This window comes from Anomaloglossus baeobatrachus, assembly GCF_048569485.1.
Source record: "Anomaloglossus baeobatrachus isolate aAnoBae1 chromosome 5 unlocalized genomic scaffold, aAnoBae1.hap1 SUPER_5_unloc_10, whole genome shotgun sequence".
NCBI lineage: Eukaryota > Metazoa > Chordata > Amphibia > Anura > Aromobatidae > Anomaloglossus > Anomaloglossus baeobatrachus.
The window spans coordinates 318,409-341,407 of record NW_027441785.1 but is presented as its reverse complement, the minus strand read 5'-3'; the positions used below and the strand labels follow the sequence as shown (position 1 = coordinate 341,407).

Below are 22,999 nucleotides of genomic sequence, written 5' to 3'. Positions count from 1 at the left end.
TCCATAACCTTTTTAGGTATCAACCCCAACTGAAAGGCCCGATCCACTATCTCAAAGAGGGTAGTCATGAATTGATTAGTCGGATTGGATGTCAGGGTAGAGTAGGATGATTTATCCCTCAGATGCCTGAAGGCTTCCCGCTCATACATTTTGACGGGCCAAATAACCACGTTCCCCCCTTTGTCCGCAGGTTTGATGACAACATTGGGCAGGGACCCCAGCTCCCTCAGAGCTTTCCTCTGATCCAGGGTCAGGTTGCCCCCACCCGATCTCCTACTCTCCAGTGCCTTAAAGTCACTGGACACTAATTTATGAAAAATATCAACCGCAGGACAAAGTGAAAAAGGGGGGAACGTGGTTGAACGTGGACAGATAGAATAGGGGATTTTACCTCCAGACGTCGAGGGAAGAACATCATCCAACTCTTCTGACGTATCCATATTATCCATTGTTGAAGGCTCCAATTGATTCGCTCTCAAGTCCCGCTGGGAATGTAATTTCTGAAGGACCAACTTCCGTGAAAATAAATTCAGGTCTTTTAGTGCTGTGAAATAATCAAATTTCATATTAGGCACAAAAGACAACCCTAGTTCCAACACCTCCAATTGGGGTTTAGATAATGAGATATTCGAAAGGTTAATCACCTCAAGATTATTGTCCTTGTTTTTACTTTCTTTCTCCACCGGTGCAGGAGGAGTAATCTTCCTCTTTGAGGAGGTCGGACCTACTTGTTTATATTTACTATTATCCCATCTACCAGTCAAGGGGGTCACTAGACTCCTTTTGGATAGAAGATCCTCATCCAAAGAGGAGAGGGAGGAGGCTGAGAGAGACTTGGAATGATCCAAATTAACCGTCATTTTCTTTTTCTTATTAAATTTCTGAGGATTTTTCCACCTGTAGACGGAATTACTCCTAAAGTCTCCCGAATCCCTCTTATATTTTTTTGTTTTTACCTCAATAATCTCCTTCTCCCATCTGGAGAAAGATTTCTCCAATTCTTCATTCAGTTTTTTTAGGGAGTCATCTGATAATTTAGAGGACAGGTCTTTTTTCAACTCCTCAATTGTACCATCAAGCTGGGTGAGTGTCCCTTCATTAATTCTTACCAGGAGGTTCATAAAACCCCTGGAACAATTTGTCGCAAAGTCCTCCCATTCTTTCTTAATCCCATCATCCTCCACATGGAAGGATGGGAATACTTGGATCCGCAGTCCCCTAGGTATAAGATTTTTCGCCAAATATCTCTCCATGAACGCCTTGTTCCACCACACCCGTGTCTTTTGGTTTAACGTGAACTTCAGCTTCTCAATCAATGCGTCTGTCTCTAGAATTATACATCATAACATTCTCTGGGTCATCACAAAAGACCTGCTCCAATTTACTCCGCCACGTGTTTTCACTGGGCTGATGTCCTTGTGTTTTGGGATTATTTATCTGGGACTGTTCTCCTACCTATCATGCTTTTTTCTATTTATGTGATTTTACCATTGTCTGAAATTGTATTCAATAAACTTTCTTAGTTTTCATATTATAATGACAATGGTCTTGATGATTTTTTCTGACTATATGGTTGGCCATTTAATACTCCTTTTCTTTTGTTTTCTATATATATATATATATATATATATATATATATATATATATATATATATATATATATATATATATATATATATATATATATATATATATATATATATATATATATATATATATATATATACACATACATACATACATACATACATACATACATACATACATACATACATACATACATACATATACAGTGTAGAGTCATGAAAATAAAGAAAACTCTTTGCATGAGAAGGTGTGTCCAAACGTTTGGTCTGTGCTGTAAATGGGGTTGTTGGGGTTAGGGTTAATGATGTCACGGCATCTATCAGATACTTGACATCACTGACCTAGTCAGTAATAAAAAAAAAAGACAAAAAAAAAATTATTTGAAAAAAAACACTCCCCAACACATTCCCGAGTCTTTCAGCAATTTATTGAAAAGAAAAAAAATCCGGTCCGACGTAATCCATTTTGGAGGTCCTATGACGACTCTGGGCCTTCCAGAATATGGGGGGCACACTCAGAGAACGTATCCCCCATTTTCTGGAAGTGCAAATCCTCCATGTGAGGAGTCTGGTTGCAGTGATACTGCACTCACACTCCCCGGGTCCACAGCATGGCAGTGTGAGCTGCAGTGAACTCAGTGTCACTACTAGCAAGGAGCCGGCTGAGAGACGCTCTGCACATGGGGTGATCTGGCTGGACCTGGGGAGAACTTTGATGTCGCATCTGACAGATACGACAGAGCTCAGAGGGGAATGATGATGCATTTTAGATGATCGTGTGGAGGGGCATTTTGGGCACATCGGGGGAGCGGGGTAGGCGACTTATCTCACATTTGATATGATTGATGGTGGGAGATAAATCTTTTTTTTCGGCCCAAATTGTGATCTTCAGGGTCTGAGCTACCCTTGTAAGCTGAAACCACGGAAATTTTCCGATGCTGCGGGGTGGTATACACTTTATTTCTTTATTGCTTGCCGGCAGCAGCGGGAGGGGATTAACACTGACCGCTAGGACATAATTTTACTGCCTGCGGTATTTAAGGGGTTAAAGTCTACGAGCTCCGAAACCAGATTTTCAATCAATTTTACTGTATTTTAAGTTTGAACAAATAAAACAGAATTAATTTCATTGATTAATTTGTTTGACTGCGTTATGAATAAGTATACTTACATTAACCATTTAGTATATATAGGGGGTAAGGAAGGAGGGGTTAGGGAGGATAAATTAGGAAAGAACAACTTTATTGGGGCAAACCTGGGAAAGATCGAGGAAAAAGGTGGGAAGGGTAAGTAGTAAAAGGGAGAATTAACCCTAAGTAAAGAAGGAGGGGAAAAAATGTATAAGAGTAAAGAAAAGAAGGGAAGGAGAAAAGATAGAAAAAGAGAGAGGGTTTGGTAGGGTGGAACAGAGGTTTTTGTATCTTTGGAGTACAGTGTCTTTGAGAAAATCTATAAATATATAAGACTGTCAGAGAGTAGTAGAAGTCAACCTATATATTTGGGATTCAATAGTCATCCAGTATCTATTGAATTGTCTAACCATACTCCCCATCTTTTATGGTAAGAGCCGAATGAGTTATTAAATATAGCATGTTTCCTTTCAAATTTGTGATGTAGTATCAGCTTGTTGTTAATTTCCATTATATTTGGTATATTGTCACTATTCCAATTTGCTGCAATGGAATTTTTTTATTATGAGGAGAATATGTATAATAATTAGAGTATGACATGGGTTAATGGATTCTAGGTCCATTGAGAGTAGAGCCATTTGTGGTGTTATTTTAATTTTAGAATGAGTAATTTTATTTATCAAATTAGCAGCTTCTGTCCAAATGTTTCATATTTGTGGGCATTCCCGGAGCTCCGAAACCAGTTTAGAATATGTAAACTTTTTTATTTACATAATTTCTCTAGTTTAGGAGTGAAATATAATGTGGGCACATTTTGTAATTGGGTTACCGTATTTTTCGCTTTATAAGACGCACTTTTGTTCCCCCAAATTTTGGGGGAAAGTAGGGGGTGCGTCTTATAATCCGAATATACGGGAGGGGGTGTGTGTGTATGTATATGTGTATATATATATATATATATATATATATATATATATATATATATATATATATATATATATACAGAGTCCAGTGGAGGTGCGGGCCGCTCTGGAGCGGTGCTGGGGGCTGGTGGGGGCAGGTGAAGCTGCGGCGGCTGCGTTAGATCTCCTGCTCCCGCTCATATAATATGTACAGCGGCTGTCCATCAGCAGCGTGGTGCTGAAAATGCATCGCGCTGATGGCCTGGGGCAGCAGGGCATATTATATCTGCCTGTGTTTACCTTTGATCGCACATGCACCCCTGTGTTAGATATGGCCCCCATGCTGCTGCCCATAGTAAAATAATAAACTCGTTACTCACCTCCTCCAGCGTGTCTGCCCGGTCTCCCTCCTGGTGCTGTGATCATGCACACAGAGATATCTCTCTGCTGTCCCGATCACATGACCAGCACTAGAACCAGGAAGTAGGAAGTGCAGGAGACAGGAGGAGCTCAACCCCGAGGAGGGAGACACGAGACAGGAGAGTGCTGCAGAAGGTAAGGAAAGAGTTTATTTTACTAAAAGCAGCAACATGGGGGCGATATCTAACAGAGGGTGATGTGTGCCTGCCATAGTGGACCTGTGTGCCTGCCACAGTGGGCCTGTGTGCCTGCCACAGTGGGCCTGTGTGCCTGTCACAGTGGGCCTGTGTGCCTGCCACAGTGGGCCTGTGTGCCTGCCACAGTGGGCCTGTGTGCCAGCCACAGGGGCCGTGTGGCAGCCATAGAGGATGTGTGCCAGCCATAGGGGAAATGTGGCATCACTGGGGGATGTGTTCAATATAAGGTGGCCATATCCAGATTAAGGGGGCTAATTTTAGGATGAGGGGGCTATGAGGGACATATACCCTATTATTTGTTAGACGGCACTGGCATTATAAGACGGACCCCATTTATTAAAAAATTCTCTGTTCCTTCACCAAATGTGGGGGTGCGTTTTATAATCAGGTGCATCTTATAAAGCGAAAATACGGTAATTTTCACTATTTTGCTGCATTCATACAAGAAATGGGTGGTAAATTGTGCGTCGTTAGAAACAAGAATACATCAAATCCTAATTCCATTGCCCTGTTCTTAACCGAAAAACTGGGAAATTATTTGTTTTTGCACTTTCTTATTTTCCTACTGTAATTACATAGCACATTTCATGTTGAATATTTGTAAGTACTCAAATGATATCTCACCTCCCTTATCTCCATTAATGTTACATATGGGCTAATCTCCTTCCCATTCAGGTCCTTATAATATCGGATCCTCTCAGTGGAGATCTTCTATATAAGAGAATTCTCCTGATTGCCCCGTGAAGGATGGATATGGACAGGGACAAGATGGCGGAGAGGATATTGCACCTCACCCTAGAGATCCTCTTCCGGCTTACTGGAGAGGTGAGAGATTCTGATGACGTCACATTACATCATTCTTATCTATGGGAATAACAGATGGACAGAACTGGAGAGGTGAGGGCTCTGGAAATGTCTGGAGTGAGATTTATTACTGTGTCTCTCCATAACCAGGATTACACAGTAGTGAAGAAGACCTCTAGTGAGCGCTGTCAGGCCCCTCTGTCTGAGGGATGGGGAAGACCCCTGAGCCCAATCACGGGGCCTCCACCTCACCCCCCGATACATGAGGACTTCAATGACCAGAAGATCCTAGAACTCACCTACAAGATGATTGAGCTGCTGACTGGAGAGGTGACACTGCTGGGAATGCTGGGACATTATACACTAACGCTATGAAGGGATCGGGGGTGACGGTATCATTGTATGTGTCAGGTTCCTATAAGGTGTCAGGACGTCACCGTCTATTTCTCCATGGAGGAGTGGGAGTATTTAGAAGGACACAGAGACCTGTACAAGGACGTCATGATGGAGGTTCCCCAGCCCCTCACATCACCAGGTAATAGACAGGACTAAATACACACGGCCTATAATTATCTGTATGTAAGGAATGAATTCAGTCCCTGTATGTGTCTCCTCCAGCTCTATCCAGTAAGAGGACAACACCAGAGAGATGTCCCCGTCCTCTTCTCCCACAGGACTGTAAACAAGAAGATCCCAATGTTCCTCAGGATGTGTTTCCTCCAGCTCTATCCAGTAAGAGATTATTTTAGACTTTCTGCTTATTTTTTTTTTTTTAGCTGTGTTTTCTTTGCTTCTGCTTCTTCTGCTGTTTGTATCTACTGCCTTCTCTATGCCAATATAAAGGGAACTCAAAGACCTACAGCGGGTTCATGAATATCCTGTTTCCCTGAAAATAAGCCCTAGTTACAGTCAGGGCCAGCTTCGGGAGGAGTCAAACTGCGCTATTTCTTAGGAACCCCAGTCTCTTGGGGACCCCATCAGTTGTATTCTAAGGTTGATTGTTTAAGGACCTTTGATGATGTTGCGGGCGGGAATTGACCTTCAGCAGGGGGGCTGCTCAAGACACTCGGATCCGGGCGGTTGCTGTGGCTCGAGTGGCAGCCGGACCCGGGTGCACACAGCTGTCCGTCGCCCGCAAGTGAAAAGGGGGTAGTTATTATACAGGGGAGGTTTGTCAGTGACGCCACCCATGGGTTGCGGTGATGGTTGGTGACACCGCCGCTGCCTTGGTATGGGATGCCCGGGGCTGATGGAACGGGGCAGCAGGATGGTATCCCCTCTACGGGTAGGGGAGGTGTTTTTTCGGGGCCCAGGTGTTGGTGGGATGGAGTGATGGGGCACAGTCTGCGGGGTTGGACCGAATGATACCGGTATACTCACTGTTTGAATAAAGTCACACAGAGTCCAGATAGTAAACCAACTGCCGGTAACCGGTAGCTTCCGGAGGGGTGTGCTCGGGTCCTGCACACTGGTTGACAGAACAGGGGCCCTTCCTCTTGCACTTTTGGTTTGTGTCTTGTTTGTTGACTAGTCTTCATAAAACGGGGAAGTCCACTCCCTGTGTCTTTTCTGTGGGAGCTATGGCCTGCGAGAACTGACCCGTGGGATCTTAACAGGCATTTGCAGACGCCCTATCCCCCTCGTTGGGCTTCTGTCTCGCTCTATCTGGGCTGTCGGTGGGACAAGACTTGGAATCTTGTCCCCTGCTGGTTAATCAGAAAGGTGCTTGAAGCTGTCCTCGCCCTAGGGTCCAGGCATCCCGACTGTGCACTGCCTCCGGACCAGATTCCCGCTGTAGGCACCGGCGGGCTACATTCCTGCCCCGGTCCACTTAAGGTCTCCCGCGACCGGATCTCCGTCGCCTGTGGCCCTGCTCTGCCGTCTGCCACCTAGTCAGGTTAAGTAGTCCGGGGCTCCAACACCTGACCACTACTTCACCGTCCTCTCATTTCAACTGTCTAGCACTGTTCTGTGTGTTTCCCTCCCCTGACACCTCAGAACCCCTAGGTGGGCGTCACCATCTGCCTGGCCCCGCCCACTGGTGTGTCCCTATTGTCCTAAGGGGTTGACTAGGGTTTGATGGCTAGTGTTGTGTACCTGTGTTGGGTTGTGTTGGAAGACCAAGGAGGAGTGAGTCCTGCACCTGGAAGATGGATGCAGTCCTCTGTGAAAGGTCTTTTAATTGCAGGAGTCTAATTGAACTGAACAGGACAGAGGCTGGCATGCAGGACTGGTATTAGGGGAAAGGGAGAGCAAACTGGGCAATTTCAGAGGGCTCCCATTCTCCTAGTGGCCCCAGTGTTTATATGCCAATCAGGGTGGATTTGATTTAAATCTAACTGATTTAAATCACGATTTAAATCACGATTTAAATCACTAGTCAGTAAGGCTTGATTTAAATCAGTGATTTAAATCAAAGTTTCTACCTAAACTAGTTCTTGCTACTTTAACATGCAAGTAGATGAAGATTTTTAGAATCACTTTTTATATTACTTTTTTCTCGCCAGTTTAATGGGTTAATCATTCATATTTGGACACCACTGTTCTGTTGTACTTAGGAAGGAGAAAAATAATCCTGACCTTAATAACAATTTAAATAGATTTATTCAACTGAAACAATAACAACATTACAGCATAAGTTATTTGCTTAAACAAACATCCATGTTTGTTAACTAATTTGGCTAAACAAAATATATATATATTTTAAGAAACTTAGACTGTCAGCCCAGCCGACACATGAAAAACTTAAATACTACCGTCCCTGCTGCCCTCTGTAGCTCACTTGTCGTCATCTTCATCATCATCTTCTTCTTTGTTCCTATTCATAATCTGGAAAAGAAAAACAAGCTTTCCTGCTTTATTGGGTCCCAACCGATTTCTCAATTTAGAATGAATGAGTCCAAAGGAAGAGAATGTTCTTTCAACGCCTGCAGAAGAAGCTACTGCTGTTAAAAGTGAAATCATTACTTGAACAGTCTCTAAATCCAAGCGCTTAAGTGACTTCCACCAGTTTACTGGTGTGACCTTCCTTAAAATATCATCAGCAAACATATATTTCTTGAATGGTTCCCCCTTAGCTCTGAAGTTTATTATAGTTGGCATTAAAGATGGATGATTGCTGGATACCCATGTCATAGCTAACTCCTCTTCCTCAGCACTTAGGTTTTGACCCTGATATTGGATATTGACAATATTTGCCAAAAAATGAGCTGGAGTCAGTGCTTGTCCCATTCGTTTGTTTACTGCTTGTAATTTAATTCTGTCCATGTCTAGTTCTGTTTTTAAGTGTTCACTCAGTTCCTTCCAAATATCAACAGCATCCGCAAGAAAACAGCTATTTTTCTGTATTTTGTTTAAAGCTTGAGAGATGGGTTTCAGGAAGCTCAGCATATGTTCAACATTTCTCTTAAGCCCAATGTTGAGGATTTTGGCCGTGACAGTGCCATCTATTTTATCTCGATTTTCTTCACAAAGTGTCATCAGAATAGGCCAGTTTTTGATATACTGCTCAAAACAGTCCACCATGTTCCATCTAACATCTTGTGGGAGCGTTAGCTTGGTTCCACCCATCCTTTTCAGAGCTGCTGCAGCAAAATGATTATTACGGAAGTATTTAGCAATTTCAACAACATTAGCCTTTATTTCTGGAACACTTAAGTCTTTGGCTAAGAGGTGCAACAAATGAGCACTGCAACCATATGTTATTAGCAGCTTTGTATTCCCTCCCTGCTCTTCTAAATCTCTTCTCATCTTGGATACGTTTGCAGCATTGTCAGTGACCAAACTGCGTACTAGACATTTGAATTTTTGTTCACATGTCGTGATAGCTTTTACTGCCACTTCTTGTAAGTATTCTGCTGTGTGTGCATTTCCTGACGTATCAGTTGTTTGTGCAAGGAAGACTTTACCTTCTTCTGTTGTTATACAAGCACATACAATAGGATCATTGTGGACATTACTCCACCCATCAATACTTAGGTTAACAATTTTACCCTCCAGAGCTGTTGCACATTGCTCCATTTCTCTGTCATACACTTGATCCAGCAGTTTCCCTGCAACATCAGCTCTGCTGGGTGGACTGTATCCTGGTCTCAGTGACTGAACCATATTAATGAAATGTGGGTTCTCAGTCAGACGGAAAGAAGAGTTCGTTGCATAAATAAACTGGGCAATTTTTTCATCAATCAACTCTTTTTCTAATCTGCTACTTCTTATCACAAACTTATCTATGGTGGTTCCAGGAGGTAAAGGTTTTTTCTTCCTTTTGGGTGATGGTGATATGTGGCTGTGGGTGTCTGATGATTATGCTGCTGCTAATGAAGCACTATCCTGGATGGATAACTCTGAAACTGTAGAACAGGATGATGGTGATCTTGGAGGTGGATAGTTTCCAGAATCCATGAATTCCCCTAAACAAAAAAAGTCAATGCTGTTATTTTATTGTTTATTATATAATTTCTGCTTATTGTACACAACACATCACTGCCCCTGCCCCAAAAGGAATATTTGTTTTTCTTCATAACTGTACCAAATGAGAGTAACATGCAGTAATAATAAGAAATATAATTTTTCTCACACATGACAGTTCAGTCTTTAGAAATAGGATTCAATAAAAATGTTTACCAAACTGAAGATCCTGCCTGTTCAGAAGTGTTTCTTTGGTCATCTTCATCACCGCACTTCTCATGATGTTGCCTCATTCGCGCCACCAGGCCTTGCATCTCTTTGTTGCATCGTTTGCATTTTGCACGCATGCCTGCCTTACCGATAGGCGAAGGAGCTTCATTAAAATATTCCCAAACTGGGTCTCTTTTACGGCCTGCTGCCATTATAAGGAAAGAATGTAATAAACCTCAGATCGTACACACAAACAGATCCAGACTTGTCTGTCTGTGGCTATGCTGCAGTATTGTGCTCAGAGTTTCACTTTCATTTTCTTGTCTGCTTGCCCTTCCTCCTCCTCACACTTAGATTCACATTCTTCTTGTGTTGTGCAGATCTATTCCACTCCAAACAATCAGAAACATATTGTCTAACTTCTTGGACTTGGCACTGAAGGGGTTGATTCTGTATTCATAGGTTTGTAGAACAATATGATTAAGGTATTTTTCTCAACTCTGTTCATGTTGTAATATTCTTGCCGTGAAGAGGCTGGGACCTCTGCGGAGTCAAATTCAGTTTTGAGAACTGCGTAAGTAAAGCGAGCGTCTGTGATAATATAGGAGAGAAACTGCCCACTAATCCTACAGAAACCTCTGGAAGAGCATGGCATTGTCAATGTTACACATATACAGCCTTTATTCTACTGAGTTAAACAACTCACCTTTATCTCATAATGGAAGAACCTTTGGATGGTAAAATATATTCCTCAAAAAGCAGTTTATTAAAAAAAATCCGATTTAAATCAAAAAAATCTAATTTAAATTAAAAAAATCCGATTTTTTTTTTATTTTTTTTAAAAAAACATTGATTTTTATCCACCCATTTGGTTTGACTGTTGTAACTTTATTTATCAGTGTCTTGATGTTCAAAACGCATGTGTCAAAAAGCATTTTAAAAAGCATTCAAAAAGTGCTAAAAACGCATCAAATACGCGGCAAATACGCATGCGTTTTCAGCGCTAAAGTTCTGCAAAAGGCAACTTTGGTTAATTCAATTAAGGACAAAACGTGCATTTAGAACTGCAAGTAGGGAAAAGCAACTTGGACACATAGCCTAAATCTGTGTTTCCATCATATTCCTGCCCCTTCCTTCCCTGGGGGGATAACAGATTACATTTGGTCAGGCAAATAGTAAGGCACAGGACTCAGGCATCTCCATCTTCAGGGATAATTGAGAGGTTAGGAATAGTTTAGGATCCCCTAGCGTGAAGGACACTATGGCAGCCCCCTATCCCTCATTATCCTGCAGTCACATTGTGACAATCAATCAGATTATTTACTGTAGCACATTCCAGAGAACTGGTGCTAGGAATGGGAGATCTGAATTAACGAAGATGTAACTCTTAGATGTTGAAATTGGAAAACAGATTCAGAATACATTTTTTTCTAATTTAATTTCTGATGTTATGGTTTAAAAAAATAAATGTACTTTCAAGATAATATCATTAAAAATAATAACATTGTGTTTATTTTTAGCAGATAACTGTATTGGGAGTTCAGATGGAAATCTAATATCTTCAGAATTTATAACAAATGATGAAAGTATCACACATGATACATATGAAGAGCATGCTGTTGTCGAAGATATACCTCCAGTCCTTCCTCGGAAAGCTTTATCATCAGATCTTTTCAAACAAGTCCAAAATTCCAATTTATCACAGAATTCTAAGCAAAATCAAAGTTACAGAAGGGATGTGGAACATGAAACGGCTCCTACAAGGGAGAAACCATTTTCATGTTCAAAATGTGAGAAATGTTTTACCAGGAAATCACGTCTTAATATCCATCAAAAAACTCACCCAGGGAAGAAGCCATTTTCATGCCCAGAATGTGGAAAATGTTTTACTCAGAAAACAACCCTTGCTAACCATCAAAAATATCACACAGGTGAGATGCCATTTTCATGTTCAGAATGTGAGAAATGTTTTATTCGGAAAACAGAACTTATTGGGCATCAAAGAATTCACACAGGGGAGAAGCCATTTCCATGTTCAGAATGTGGGAAATGTTTTCATTTCAAATCAGATCTGGTTAGGCATCAAAGATATCACACAGGGGAGAAGCCATTTTCATGTTTAGAATGTGGGAAATGTTTTATTCAAAAAACAGCTTTTGTTAGGCATCAAAGATCTCATAGAGGGGAGAAGCCATTTTCATGTTCAGAGTGTGGGAAATGTTTTATTCAGAAATCAGATCTTGTTGTGCATCAAAGATCTCACACAGGTGAGAAGCCATTTTCATGTTCAGAGTGTGGGAAATGTTTTAATTGGAAATCAGGTCTCGTTTACCATCAACAAAATCACACAAAATGAACCATTATTATCTGCTGAATGTGGAAAATATAATTCTCAGAAATCAGATCTTGTTAAACATATGAAGAAGCCACACAGGGAAGGAACCTTTTCATGTTGTGAATAATTGAAATCTTTAACTAGTAAATTATGTCTTGCCGACATCAGAAAACCAATAGAGCGGAGCAGCCATTTTTGCTTTCAGAATTTGCCAAATCTTTTTATCATTAATTAGGTCCTGTTGTCAGATGAGTCACACGGGAGATGCCATCATAATGTACCATAATTCAAAGGGTTTTATCCTAAAAACAGGTACAGTTCTTGAAGTAAGAATTTGTGAGGGAAAGAACAATTTTCTTTCTTTTTAGAAATTATTGTATGTTTTTGGATCATAAGACACACCTAGGTTTTGAAGGAGGAATATAGGGAAAAAATTAACGCAAAAAATGTGGTCATGAAGCACTGTTATGGGTAGGATCTGCTGATGACACTGTTACACTGTTACGGGGATAAAATCCCCCAATTCTGTACTAATGTACCCAATACCGGGCCTCTTCCAGGTATATGTGTCTCCCATACTTGTATATACCGTATTTTTCGCTTTATAAGACGCACTTTTGTTCCCCCAAGTTTTGGGGGAAAGTAGGGGGTGCGTCTTATAATCTGAATATACGGGGGGGGGTTGTGTGTATGTGTGTGTGTATATATATATATATATATATGTATGTATGTATGTATGTATGTATGTATGTATGTATGTATATATATATATATATACTGCAGAGTCTGCTCTGGAGCGGTTCTGGGAGTTGGTGAAGCTGCGGGAGGGAGCCTTTGATCTCCTGCTCCCATTCATATAATATGCACAGCCGCTGTCCATCACCATGGTGCTGAAACCGCACTGTGGCGATGGGCTGAGGGAGCGGCGCATATTATATGTGCTTGTGCTCGCCTTTGATGTCACATGCCTCCACTGTGTTAGATATGGCGCAGAAAAAAGAGGATGTCCAGCTCTTCAGGCAAAGAATCACGTCTTTATTTCATCATGCAGACACAGAGAATGACATGACCAGCACTACGCCATGTCATGTCATTCTCTGTGTCTGCATGATGAAATAAAGACGTGATTCTTTGCCTGAAGAGCTGGACATCCTCTTTTTTCTGCATTTCACTGGGCTGTGGCAGTGCCTGTCCGTGCTCCAGGATGGAATCGGGATTGAGCCTTATACGGTGAGCTGATTCATACAAATTGGTTAGATATGGCCCCTATACTGCTGCACATAGTAAAATAAAACAATCTTTACTCACCTCCTCCAGCGCTGATCTCCCGGTGTCTCTGCTGCTGTCTGTGATCAGGCACGCAGAGATGATATCACTCTGCTGTGCCAATTACATGACCGGCGCCAAGAACCAGGAAGTGGAGGAAGCCGGAGCTCACAAGCACGGAGGGAGACACGAGGAGGGACAGCGCTGAGAAGGTAAGGAAAGAGTGTTTTATTTTACTAAAAGCAGCAGCCTGGGGGCGATATCTAACACAGGGTGATGTGTGCCAGCCACAGGGGGCCGTGTGCAGCAATAGTGGGCCGTGTGCCAGCCACAGGGGGCCGTGTGCCAGCCACAGGGGGCCGTGTGCAGCAATAATGGGCTGTGTGCCAGCCACAGGGAGCCGTGTGCAGCAATAATGGGCTGTGTGCCAACCATAGGGGCCATGTGCCAGCCATAGGGGACCTGTGGCATCACTGGGGGACGTGTGCCAGCACAAGGGGGCTATATTCAATATAAGGTGGCCATATCCAGATTAAGGGGGCTAATTTTAGGATGGGGGGGCTATGAGGGACATATACCCTATATGATTTGTTAGACGGACACTGGCATTATAAGACTGACCCCATTTATTAAAAAATTCTCTATTCCGTCACCAAATTTGGGGGTGCGTCTTATAATCAGGTGCGTCTTATAAAGCGAAAATACGGTATGTCTTTCATCCTTGTATATATGTTTAGAGATGAGCGAACCGGTCCCGGTTTGGCTCGAGGTCGGTTCGCCGAACGGAGCTCCCGTTCGAGTTCGGTTCGTCGAATGTTTGACGAACCGAACTCGAACTGCATAGGAAACAATGGCAGGCATTCACAAACACATAAAAACACCTAGAAAACACCCTCAAAGGTGTCCAAAAGGTGACAAACAACTCACAACACAACACAAACACATGGGAAAGTGACAAGGACATATACTCATGCGAAAACAAAAGAGCAGGACAAGGAAAAAGTGGAGGACACACAGATATAGGCATGGCACGCCCTTCTAAAATCATGTAAAACACCGCAAGGTGACTCCAAGCGGAGTATCCCTTTTTTCCAAAAATTGGGGCCCACACACACCCACCCATTCAGTGGCAGCACTTGTGCCCTAGTTGTACACTTCACAGCTAGATTTGCATCAAAGACACATTCAAAAATATGCCATACTTAACCGTCCCCAGGAAGACACCGGGGTAGGTAGCAAAATCTTTCCTGATCCCAGCTCTGTTCATCTTGGATCATTTATAAAAAACACAGCAAGCAAGGGTTACTCAAAGCGGAGTCTCCCTTTTTTTCCAAAAATTGGGCCCCACACAGACACCTTATCAGTGGCAGCACTTGTGCCCCAGTTGCAAACAGGATGTTTTGATTTGCATCAAGCACATTCAAAAATACGCTATTCTTAACTGTCCCCAGGATGACACCGGGGTAGGTATCAAAGTCTTTGCTGAACCATGACTTGTTCATCTTGGCTTCTTTTAAAAAACACAGCAAGCAAGGGTTACTCCAAGCGGAGTCTCCCTTTTTTTCAAAAAATTGTGCCCCACACACACCCATCCATTCAGTGGCAGCACTTGTGCCCTAGTTATACACTTCACAGCTAGATTTGCATCAAGCACATTCAAAAATAAGCCATACTTAACCGTCCCCAGGATGACTCCGGGGTAGGTAGCAAAGTCTTTCCTGATCCCAGCTCTGTTCATCTTGGCTTCTTTTAAAAACAATGTAAGCAAGGGTTACTCCAAGCGGAGTCTCCCTTTTTTCCAAAAATTGTGCCCCACACACACCCACCCCTTCAGTGGCAGCAGTTGTGCCCCAGTTGTACAATTCACAGCTACATTTGCATCAAGCACATTCAAAAATACGCTATTCTTAACCGTCCCCAGGAGGACACCGGGGTAGGTAGCAAAGTCTTTCCTGATCCCAGCTCTGTTCATCTTGGCTTCTTTTAAAAACAATGTAAGCAAGGGTTACTCCAAGCGGAGCCTCCCTTTTTTCCAAAAATTGGGCCCCACACAGACACCTTATCAGTGGCAGCACTTGTGCCCTAGTTGCAAACAGGATGTTTTGATTTGCATCAAGCACATTCCAAATCCACAAGCATTTACTCTCCCCAGGATGACTCAGGGGTAGTAAATTCCTTCTGGATCCATGACTTGTTCATTTTGATGAACGTTAGTCTGTCCACATTGTCACTGGACAGACGCGTGCGCTTATCTGTCAGCACACACCCAGCAGCACTGAAGACACGTTCAGAGAGAACGCTGGCAGCTGGACACGACAAAATCTCCAAGGCGTAACTGAAGAGCTCTGGCCATTTTTCTAGATTTGAAGCCCAAAAGGAGCAAGGCTCCATTTGCAAAGTCATGGCATCAATGTTCATTTGGAGATACTCCTGTATCATCCTCTCCAGCCGTTGACTATGTGTCAGACTTGTTGTCTCTGGTTGCCTTCCAAAGGAGGGTCTAAAAAATTATGAAAAGATTCCATAAAATTGCTGTTACCAGCACCAGATACGGTGCTACTGGTACGGGTAGACTGTTGAAGATGACGAGACCGTCCCATGTTTGTCAAGTTACAACTGGGAGAATCACTCCCTGCACCTGCACGGTTGTTTGGTGGAAATGCCAAGCTAAGATCGAGTAACAGCTTCTGCTGATACTCCTTCATACGTGCGTCCCTTTCTATGGCTGGAATTATGTCACAAAATTTGGACTTGTACCGGGGATCTAATAGTGTGGCAATCCAGTAGTCATCATCACTTCTAATTTTGACAATACGAGGGTCATGTTGGAGGTAGTGCAACAAGAAGGCACTCATGTGTCTTGCGCAGCCATGCGGACCAAGTCCACGCTGTGTTTGTGGCATAGAGGTGCTAACCATTCTTTCTTCCTCTGACATCTCCCCCCAACCTCTTTCAACTGAAATTTGACCAAGGTCTCCCTCATCTGCTGAGTCTTCCATGTCCATGGACAGTTCGTCCTCCATTTCTTCATGTTCTCCTGCACCTTCCTCAACATCTCGCCTGCTACCATGCGCCCTTGTTGATCCCTGTCCCCCATGGTCCCATGCCTGCCGCCTTGGTGATGATGAACGTCTGGACCTTGGTGATGTTGTTGTGTCTTGCGCATATGAATCCTCCTGTAGTTCATCCCCTTCCTGTTGTCCCACCCCCTGACTCCGAATAGTGTTTAGCGTGTGCTCCAGCATGTAAATGACTGGAATTGTCATGCTGATAATGGCATTGTCAGCGCTAAACATTCGTCGCCATGTCGAAACTGTGCAGAAGGGTGCATAGGTCCTTGATCTGAGACCACTCCATCAGGGTGATCTGCCCCACCTCTGCATCTCGTTGGCCCAGGCTATACGTCATGACGTATTGCACCAGGGCTTGGCGGTGCTGCCACAGTCGCTGTAACATGTGGAGAGTTGAATTCCAGCGTGTCGCCACATCGCATTTCAGGCGATGAACCGGCAGGCCGAAAGACTTCTGGAGCGATGCAAGTCGCTCAGCTGCGGCGCTTGAACGGCGGAAGTGAGCAGACAGTTTTCGTGCCCTGTTCAGAAGGCCATCTAGGCCGGGATAGTGTGTTAAAAATTGCTGGACGACAAAGTTCAACACGTGAGCCATACAAGGTACGTGTGTCACCTTACCCAGGCGAAGGGCCGCACCCAGGTTTGCAGCATTGTCACACACGGCCTTACCAGGCTGCAGGTTGAGTGGAGACAACCATTTATTAAACTCGGACCGCAGAGCTGACCACAACTCCACAGCTGTGTGACTCTTATTCCCAAGACATGTCAAGCTAAAGACCGCCTGATGCCGTTGCGCTCTGCTGCCAGCATAGTAATGAGGGGTGCGTGATTCCTTCTGCGCAGTGAGAACGCTGGTGGCCTGACCAGGCAGGCTTGGGGCAGATGTGGAGGACCCAGATGAGGTGGAGGAGGCAGATGCAGTGGCGGAACTTGGACAGACAGAGGATTGACACACAAGTCGTGGGGACGGCAAGACTTGTGCAGCAGACCCTTCACCATCTATCACCATAGTTACCCAGTGCCCAGTCAGCGACATGTAACGTCCCTGTCCATGCTTACTGGTCCAAGTATCGGTGGTGAAATGCACCCGTTGACACACACAGTTTCTCAAGGAAGCGGTGATGTTGTGTGCGACATGCTGGTGTAGCGCGGGCACACCTTTCTTAGAGAAGTAGTGGCGACTAGGCATCTGGTACTGGGGCACAGCGACAGATATAAGGTCTCTAAAATCCTGTGTGTCCACTAGGTGGAAAGGCAGCATTTCGGTAGCCAAGAGCTTACAGAGGGATAAAGTCAACCTCTTAGCTTTGTCATGGGTCGCAGGAAGTGGCCTTTTATTTGACCACATCTGAGGGACAGAGATCTGGCTGCTGTGTGTAGACGGTGTTGAGTAGGGTGTCCCTGGAAAAATGCAGGTTTGTGAGGAAAGTGCAGGCGGAGACATGATGTTGCCTTCATCCAACGTTGGTGCTATCGATGTCTGAGAGAGCTGTACACACTCACTTGTTTCCCATTCCAAACCGACTGACGACCTACCAAGCAAACTGCCTGTTGCGGTTACAGTGGTGGAAGTTGTGCGTGGAAAAACAGGTGTGACAGCTGTCCCCACAGTCCTAGAAGATGAAGAGCGCGCGGATGCACTGGAAGGGGCAGGCGGTGGATGGTTCGCTCCGCTAGGCCGCATTGCAGCACGGTGAGCTTCCCACCGGGACATATGATATTTATTCATGTGACGATTCATGGAAGAAGTTGTCAAACTGCTGAGGTTTTGACCTCTACTAAGAGAACCATGACAAATTTTACAGATCACATAATTTGGGCGATCTTTTGCTATGTCAAAAAAGGACCAGGCTAGGCAAGGCTTAGAGGGCATGCGACCTGTTGATCCACCCCGACTAGTGCTCAGAGGCAGAGTGGTGGCAGAGGATGCCGTTGTAAACGTGCTACCAGTACTCCGACTCTGTCCAGGAAGGCGCAAGGTAACTGCGTCATCAGTTGCATCCTCCTCCACCACCTCTGTTGACCTCCTCGAGTGCCTGACTGTGGGTTGACAGTAGGTGGGATCTAGAACTTCATCATCAATTGTTGTGTTTGCACTCCCCTCCCCCTCAGACCGAGCCTCTTCTTGCCCTGACCGAATATTTAAGTTGTCATCCCAATCGGGTATCTGCGTCTCATCTTCATCAGTATGTTCCTCATTGTCTATAACCACAGGTGTTACAGTTTGTGACAAAGGGTCAACATTATGCTCAGAAACTTGGTCCTCACGGCCTGAATCAGAGTCACAAAGGTTCTGGGCATCACTGCAGACCATTTCCTGTTCTGTACTCACTGTAGCTTGGGAGCAGACCTCTGATTCCCAGGCTATAGTGTGACTGAACAGCTCTGCAGACTCAGCCATCTCAGTTCCACCATACTGTGCAGGGCTGATGGAGACTTCAGAGCTGGGAGAAAGCAAGTTTGATTGGGCTGACAACTCAGAGGACTGGTGTTTTTTGGATGCGGTACTTGAAGTGGCTGAGAGGGCACTTGTTGGACCACTTGAGATCCATTCAAGCATTTTCCTTTTTTGGCAATCATCTACCTTTGTTCCTGTTGTTCGTGTCCGTAAAAAAGGGAGCACATCGGATTGTCCACGGTAAGTAGTAGACATCTTACTTTTGCTGGTAGATGGTCTATCTTCAGCAGATGATAATGGAGCTTTGCCACCTTCCCCACGGACAAACCCTTTTTTTCCTTTTCCAACACGCCTCTTCCCCTTTCCATCAGCATCTGTCATTTTGCCACTCATGTTGATTGCGACAAGATTGTGCACTGAAAATGTGGTAGTAAAAATTGAGAGGTGGTGTAGATTGCAGCGGTGGTCTATCTTTATTAACAGCAGAATAATAAAGAATAAATATCCCTGACAATGCAACTACGGCCCTTAAACGGGCAGCATAAATTGCTAGTATAATGGATTAGTAACTATGAGTTGGAGTGTGCAATGCAGGCAGAGGTGCTGCAAATATCTGTGCACTACTGGGACTATACAGAAGTCCAATAGCCACGTTTAGGATGACACTAAGTTCACTTAGTGTTTGCTAGTATAATGGCTTAGTTATAATGAGTTGGAGTGTGCAATGCAGGCAGAGGTGCTGCAAATATCTGTGCACTACTGGGACTATACAGAAGTCCAACAGCCACGTTTAGGATGCCACTAAGTTCACTCAGTGTTTGCTAGTATAATGGCTTAGTTATAATGAGTTGGAGTGTGCAGAGGACAGGAGGGTACAGTGCCAGGGTTGTGGGGCTCTGGGTAGAGGAAAGGAAGCCTGCCTTTCTATTCCCTCCTAATGGGGAAATGCAGCGAGGAAATCCCTGACCTTAGCTACACAGACGCTGTCTCTGTTTTTGGGACCTGTCACCTATGGCTCTGACCCTGCCGGTACGAGCCCTTAAAAGGACTGATAGAAAGTGCTATCCCTAAGCTGTCCAGCGCTGTGTATGGAGCGCATACAGCAGTATCGGCGATAGGACAAAGGACGGAGCTGCGCCAGTGATGTCTGACACCAAGGACGCAGAAGAGATAATGGCGTCCGGACGGGCAGATACTCGTTTTTATAATGCAGGGACATGTGACATGGACATCCTATCACACATGCCGTTGCTTCTCTGGCTAAAAGTCCACTTAGCTGTGTGTGTGTCTGGGATTGGCTGACATAATGGCCCTCCCCACTACACGCGCGCGCTTAGGGAAGGAAGACAAGGAAAAAAAAAAAAATTATACAAACAGCAGTGATCTGAAGGCGCTGTTCCCGCATACTATACACTGAAATTTCATAATAGTGTGAGTCACAGAGTGACTTACACTATTACAGCGGAAAGCCAGCTAGGAATTAGCTGTTTTTTTTGCTGCTAGAACCGTTCTCGAACGTTTCTAGAACTATCGAGCTTTTGCAAAAAGCTCGAGTTCTAGTTCGATCTAGAACAGGCCCCAAAATCACTCGAGCCTAGAACTGGAGAACCTCGAACTGCGAACCGCGCTCAACTCTAATTATCAGGATTACAGTCTGAAGATTCCAGATCTGTAGATCTTTGCAGCGTCCGTGCAATAGTTATTGTGAGGGATTTACTTCTGTGAAAGAAGGTGTTTGCCCGACATTGCGCTATGAGCCAAATGTCTATCATGGTGCAGAGAAAGGCGGCAATCCATCCCCCCCTAGAAGTGGGACTCCTGGGACAAACAGGGGACACATTTGTGTGGGAAAAATGTGTGATCAGTGTTGTACAGAAATAAACTCCATTTTAGTATAGGTTATTACTTTCTTTGTGCTCTGATCTGGAAGAACAGGAATTGTGAGCACTTTGGGAATTTCACAGAATGGATTGATAAAGGTATAACTAGATTGTCCCCATTATTTAGAGGAATGTGATATGTACATTGTGTAATGTTCAGCAGAGATTTGGGTAACAGAAGAATGACTTTCACTATCTGCAATTATTATTTTACTTTATAAAGGATAAAAATAAATGTTATTCACTGATAAAGGGGAGAATAGATCAATAGAAAACTAATCAATAGAAGTAAGGGGAAGAGAAATTCAGAGTTGTCACAGTTTTATCCATCATTGTTGGATATTTGGCTGACAACATCCACTTGTTACACGCCTGTCCTGTGTCTGGGATCTGCTCCTTCCCCCGCTCTGCTAAACTTTCTTGTGCTCCACGTTGGGCTTTGTAAGTAGCCGGACACGCTCCATGTGCTGAGCTTAACTGGCCTATATAAGGCTACCAAGATATACCCCTGTGTCCTGGTATTAAGACTATTAGTGTGTGTGTGCACAGCGACCTGTCTGCAGTCTCCAGAACATCTCCAGACTATCTGTGGCCTCCAGCACCTCAGCTACCAATCTGCCTGTGGCTTCCAGTATGTCTGCCCCTGTCTGAAGTCTCCAGGACGTCTGCGGCTTCCAATACCTCAGTTACCTGTCTGCCTGTGGGTGTCAGTACCTCTGCAGCCTGTCTGCAGTCTTCAGGACTTCTGCTGTATGCCTGTGACTGGTAGTGCCTCTGCTGCTCGTCCCAGGTTTTCCAGGATATCTGCTACATGTCCGTCCACAGCTTTCAGTCTCCCGTCTGCCTACAGCTTCCATTATCTCACTTTGTGAGCCCCTAACAGAATCCAAGACCATGGCTCCCAATGGCACAGTTATGAACTCTTTTGGGAGCGTCTCTACACGGCTTCGCTCCGTACACCTCGTACACACACGGCTCTGCTCCGTACACCTCGTACGCACACGGCTCTGCTCCGTACACCTCGTACACACACGGCTCTGCTCCATACACCTCGTACACACACGGCTCCGCTCCGTACACCTCGTACACACACGGCTCCGCTCCGTACACCTCGTACACACATGGCTCCGCTCCGTACACCTTGTACACACACGGCTCCGCTCCGTACACCTCGTACACACACGGCTCTGCTACATCCACACTGTAAACCCCTCCTGACCCCACACATAAACTTCCCCTCATCCAGCACCATGACACCCAGCACAGCAGAGCCCTGCATACACTGAGGAGCTGATCATGTGACCCCTGACTCCTCCCCTCCATGTGACATCATCACAGGTCCTGTAAGCACAGAGCAGCCATATATCTAGTGTGCGGCTCTGTAGGTGGAGGTAGGTGCAGGGTCTCTATTATTTTGGGGTCATCATCATTATCATTAACCCCTTTATGTCCAGTTCCAGACCAGTTTACTCTGGTTCTTGATCAGGCACATTTTCATATTAGAAAGGGGAGGAGTCAGCACTGCTTGATCAGACATGTCAGATGGGAGATAAATCCCCTCCCCCGGTCCCCCGTCTGGCCAAATTACCCCCCATTACCCCTCCCCATACTGATCATCTAAGATGGTGGCTGCACGCTGTATTCATCCTCCAATGATTTCTGTCACATGTGACATGTCAGATGTGACAGAAACGTCCTCCCCAGGTCCAACTAAGTCACTTCCCGGTCCTCCCCCGGTCTCCTGATACCAGCTGCTGCTCCGTCCTCGCGATCCCTATTCATCCTCTGAAAACTATCGGCCGCATGCGCAGAGCGGTTCTAACCCCCAGGCTTGATGCCAGGTGACATTACACAGCTGGTATCAATCCCATTTATTACCCTGTTTGCCACCGCACCAGGGCAACGGGATGAGCCAGAGTGAAGTGCCAGGATTGGTACATCTAATGGATGCGCCACTGCTGGGACGAATGCAGCCTACTATTTTTAGGCTGGGAAGGGCCAAATAACCATGGACCTTCCCACCCTGAGAATATCAGATGCCAACTGTCAGCTTCACTTTGGCTGGTGATCCAATTTGGGGGGAACCCATGTTTTGTTTTTTTAATTATCAATAATTTAAAAAAAACAGCATGGGGTGCCCTCTGTTTTGGATTACCAGCCAAGGTGAAGTTGCCAACTGTGATCTGCAAGCTTCAGCCATCTGCTTTACCCTAGCTGGCTATCAAAACTGGGGGGAACCCACATGAGTTTCTATTAATTATTCATTTTTTTGGCTAAATATAAGGTAAACACCCTTCACTGCCACATGAAAGTCATTAAAGGGTGCCAGGTTAGATTATGCTGGGGGGTGGGATATTATATATGTGTTAGCCTAAAAAGCTAGGATGGATGGA

The 22,999-nt window shown here is 44.5% G+C and overlaps 2 protein-coding genes across 2 annotated transcripts in view; one reads left to right on the top strand and one right to left on the bottom strand.

Moving 5' to 3' along the window:
* LOC142258776 (uncharacterized) overlaps positions 1–22,999 on the bottom strand; it is a 296,846-nt gene that overhangs the window by 90,613 nt on the left and 183,234 nt on the right. The gene's annotated exons all lie outside the window — the stretch shown is intronic.
* The window catches only part of LOC142258774 (uncharacterized), a 36,861-nt gene continuing 24,236 nt past the window's right edge, over positions 10,375–22,999 (top strand). Inside the window, exons 1-2 of the mRNA XM_075331374.1 lie at positions 10,375–10,393; positions 11,504–11,990. Of these exons, the coding sequence (XP_075187489.1) occupies positions 10,375–10,393; positions 11,504–11,990 (506 nt within the window). The remainder of the gene's footprint in view (positions 10,394–11,503; positions 11,991–22,999) is intronic.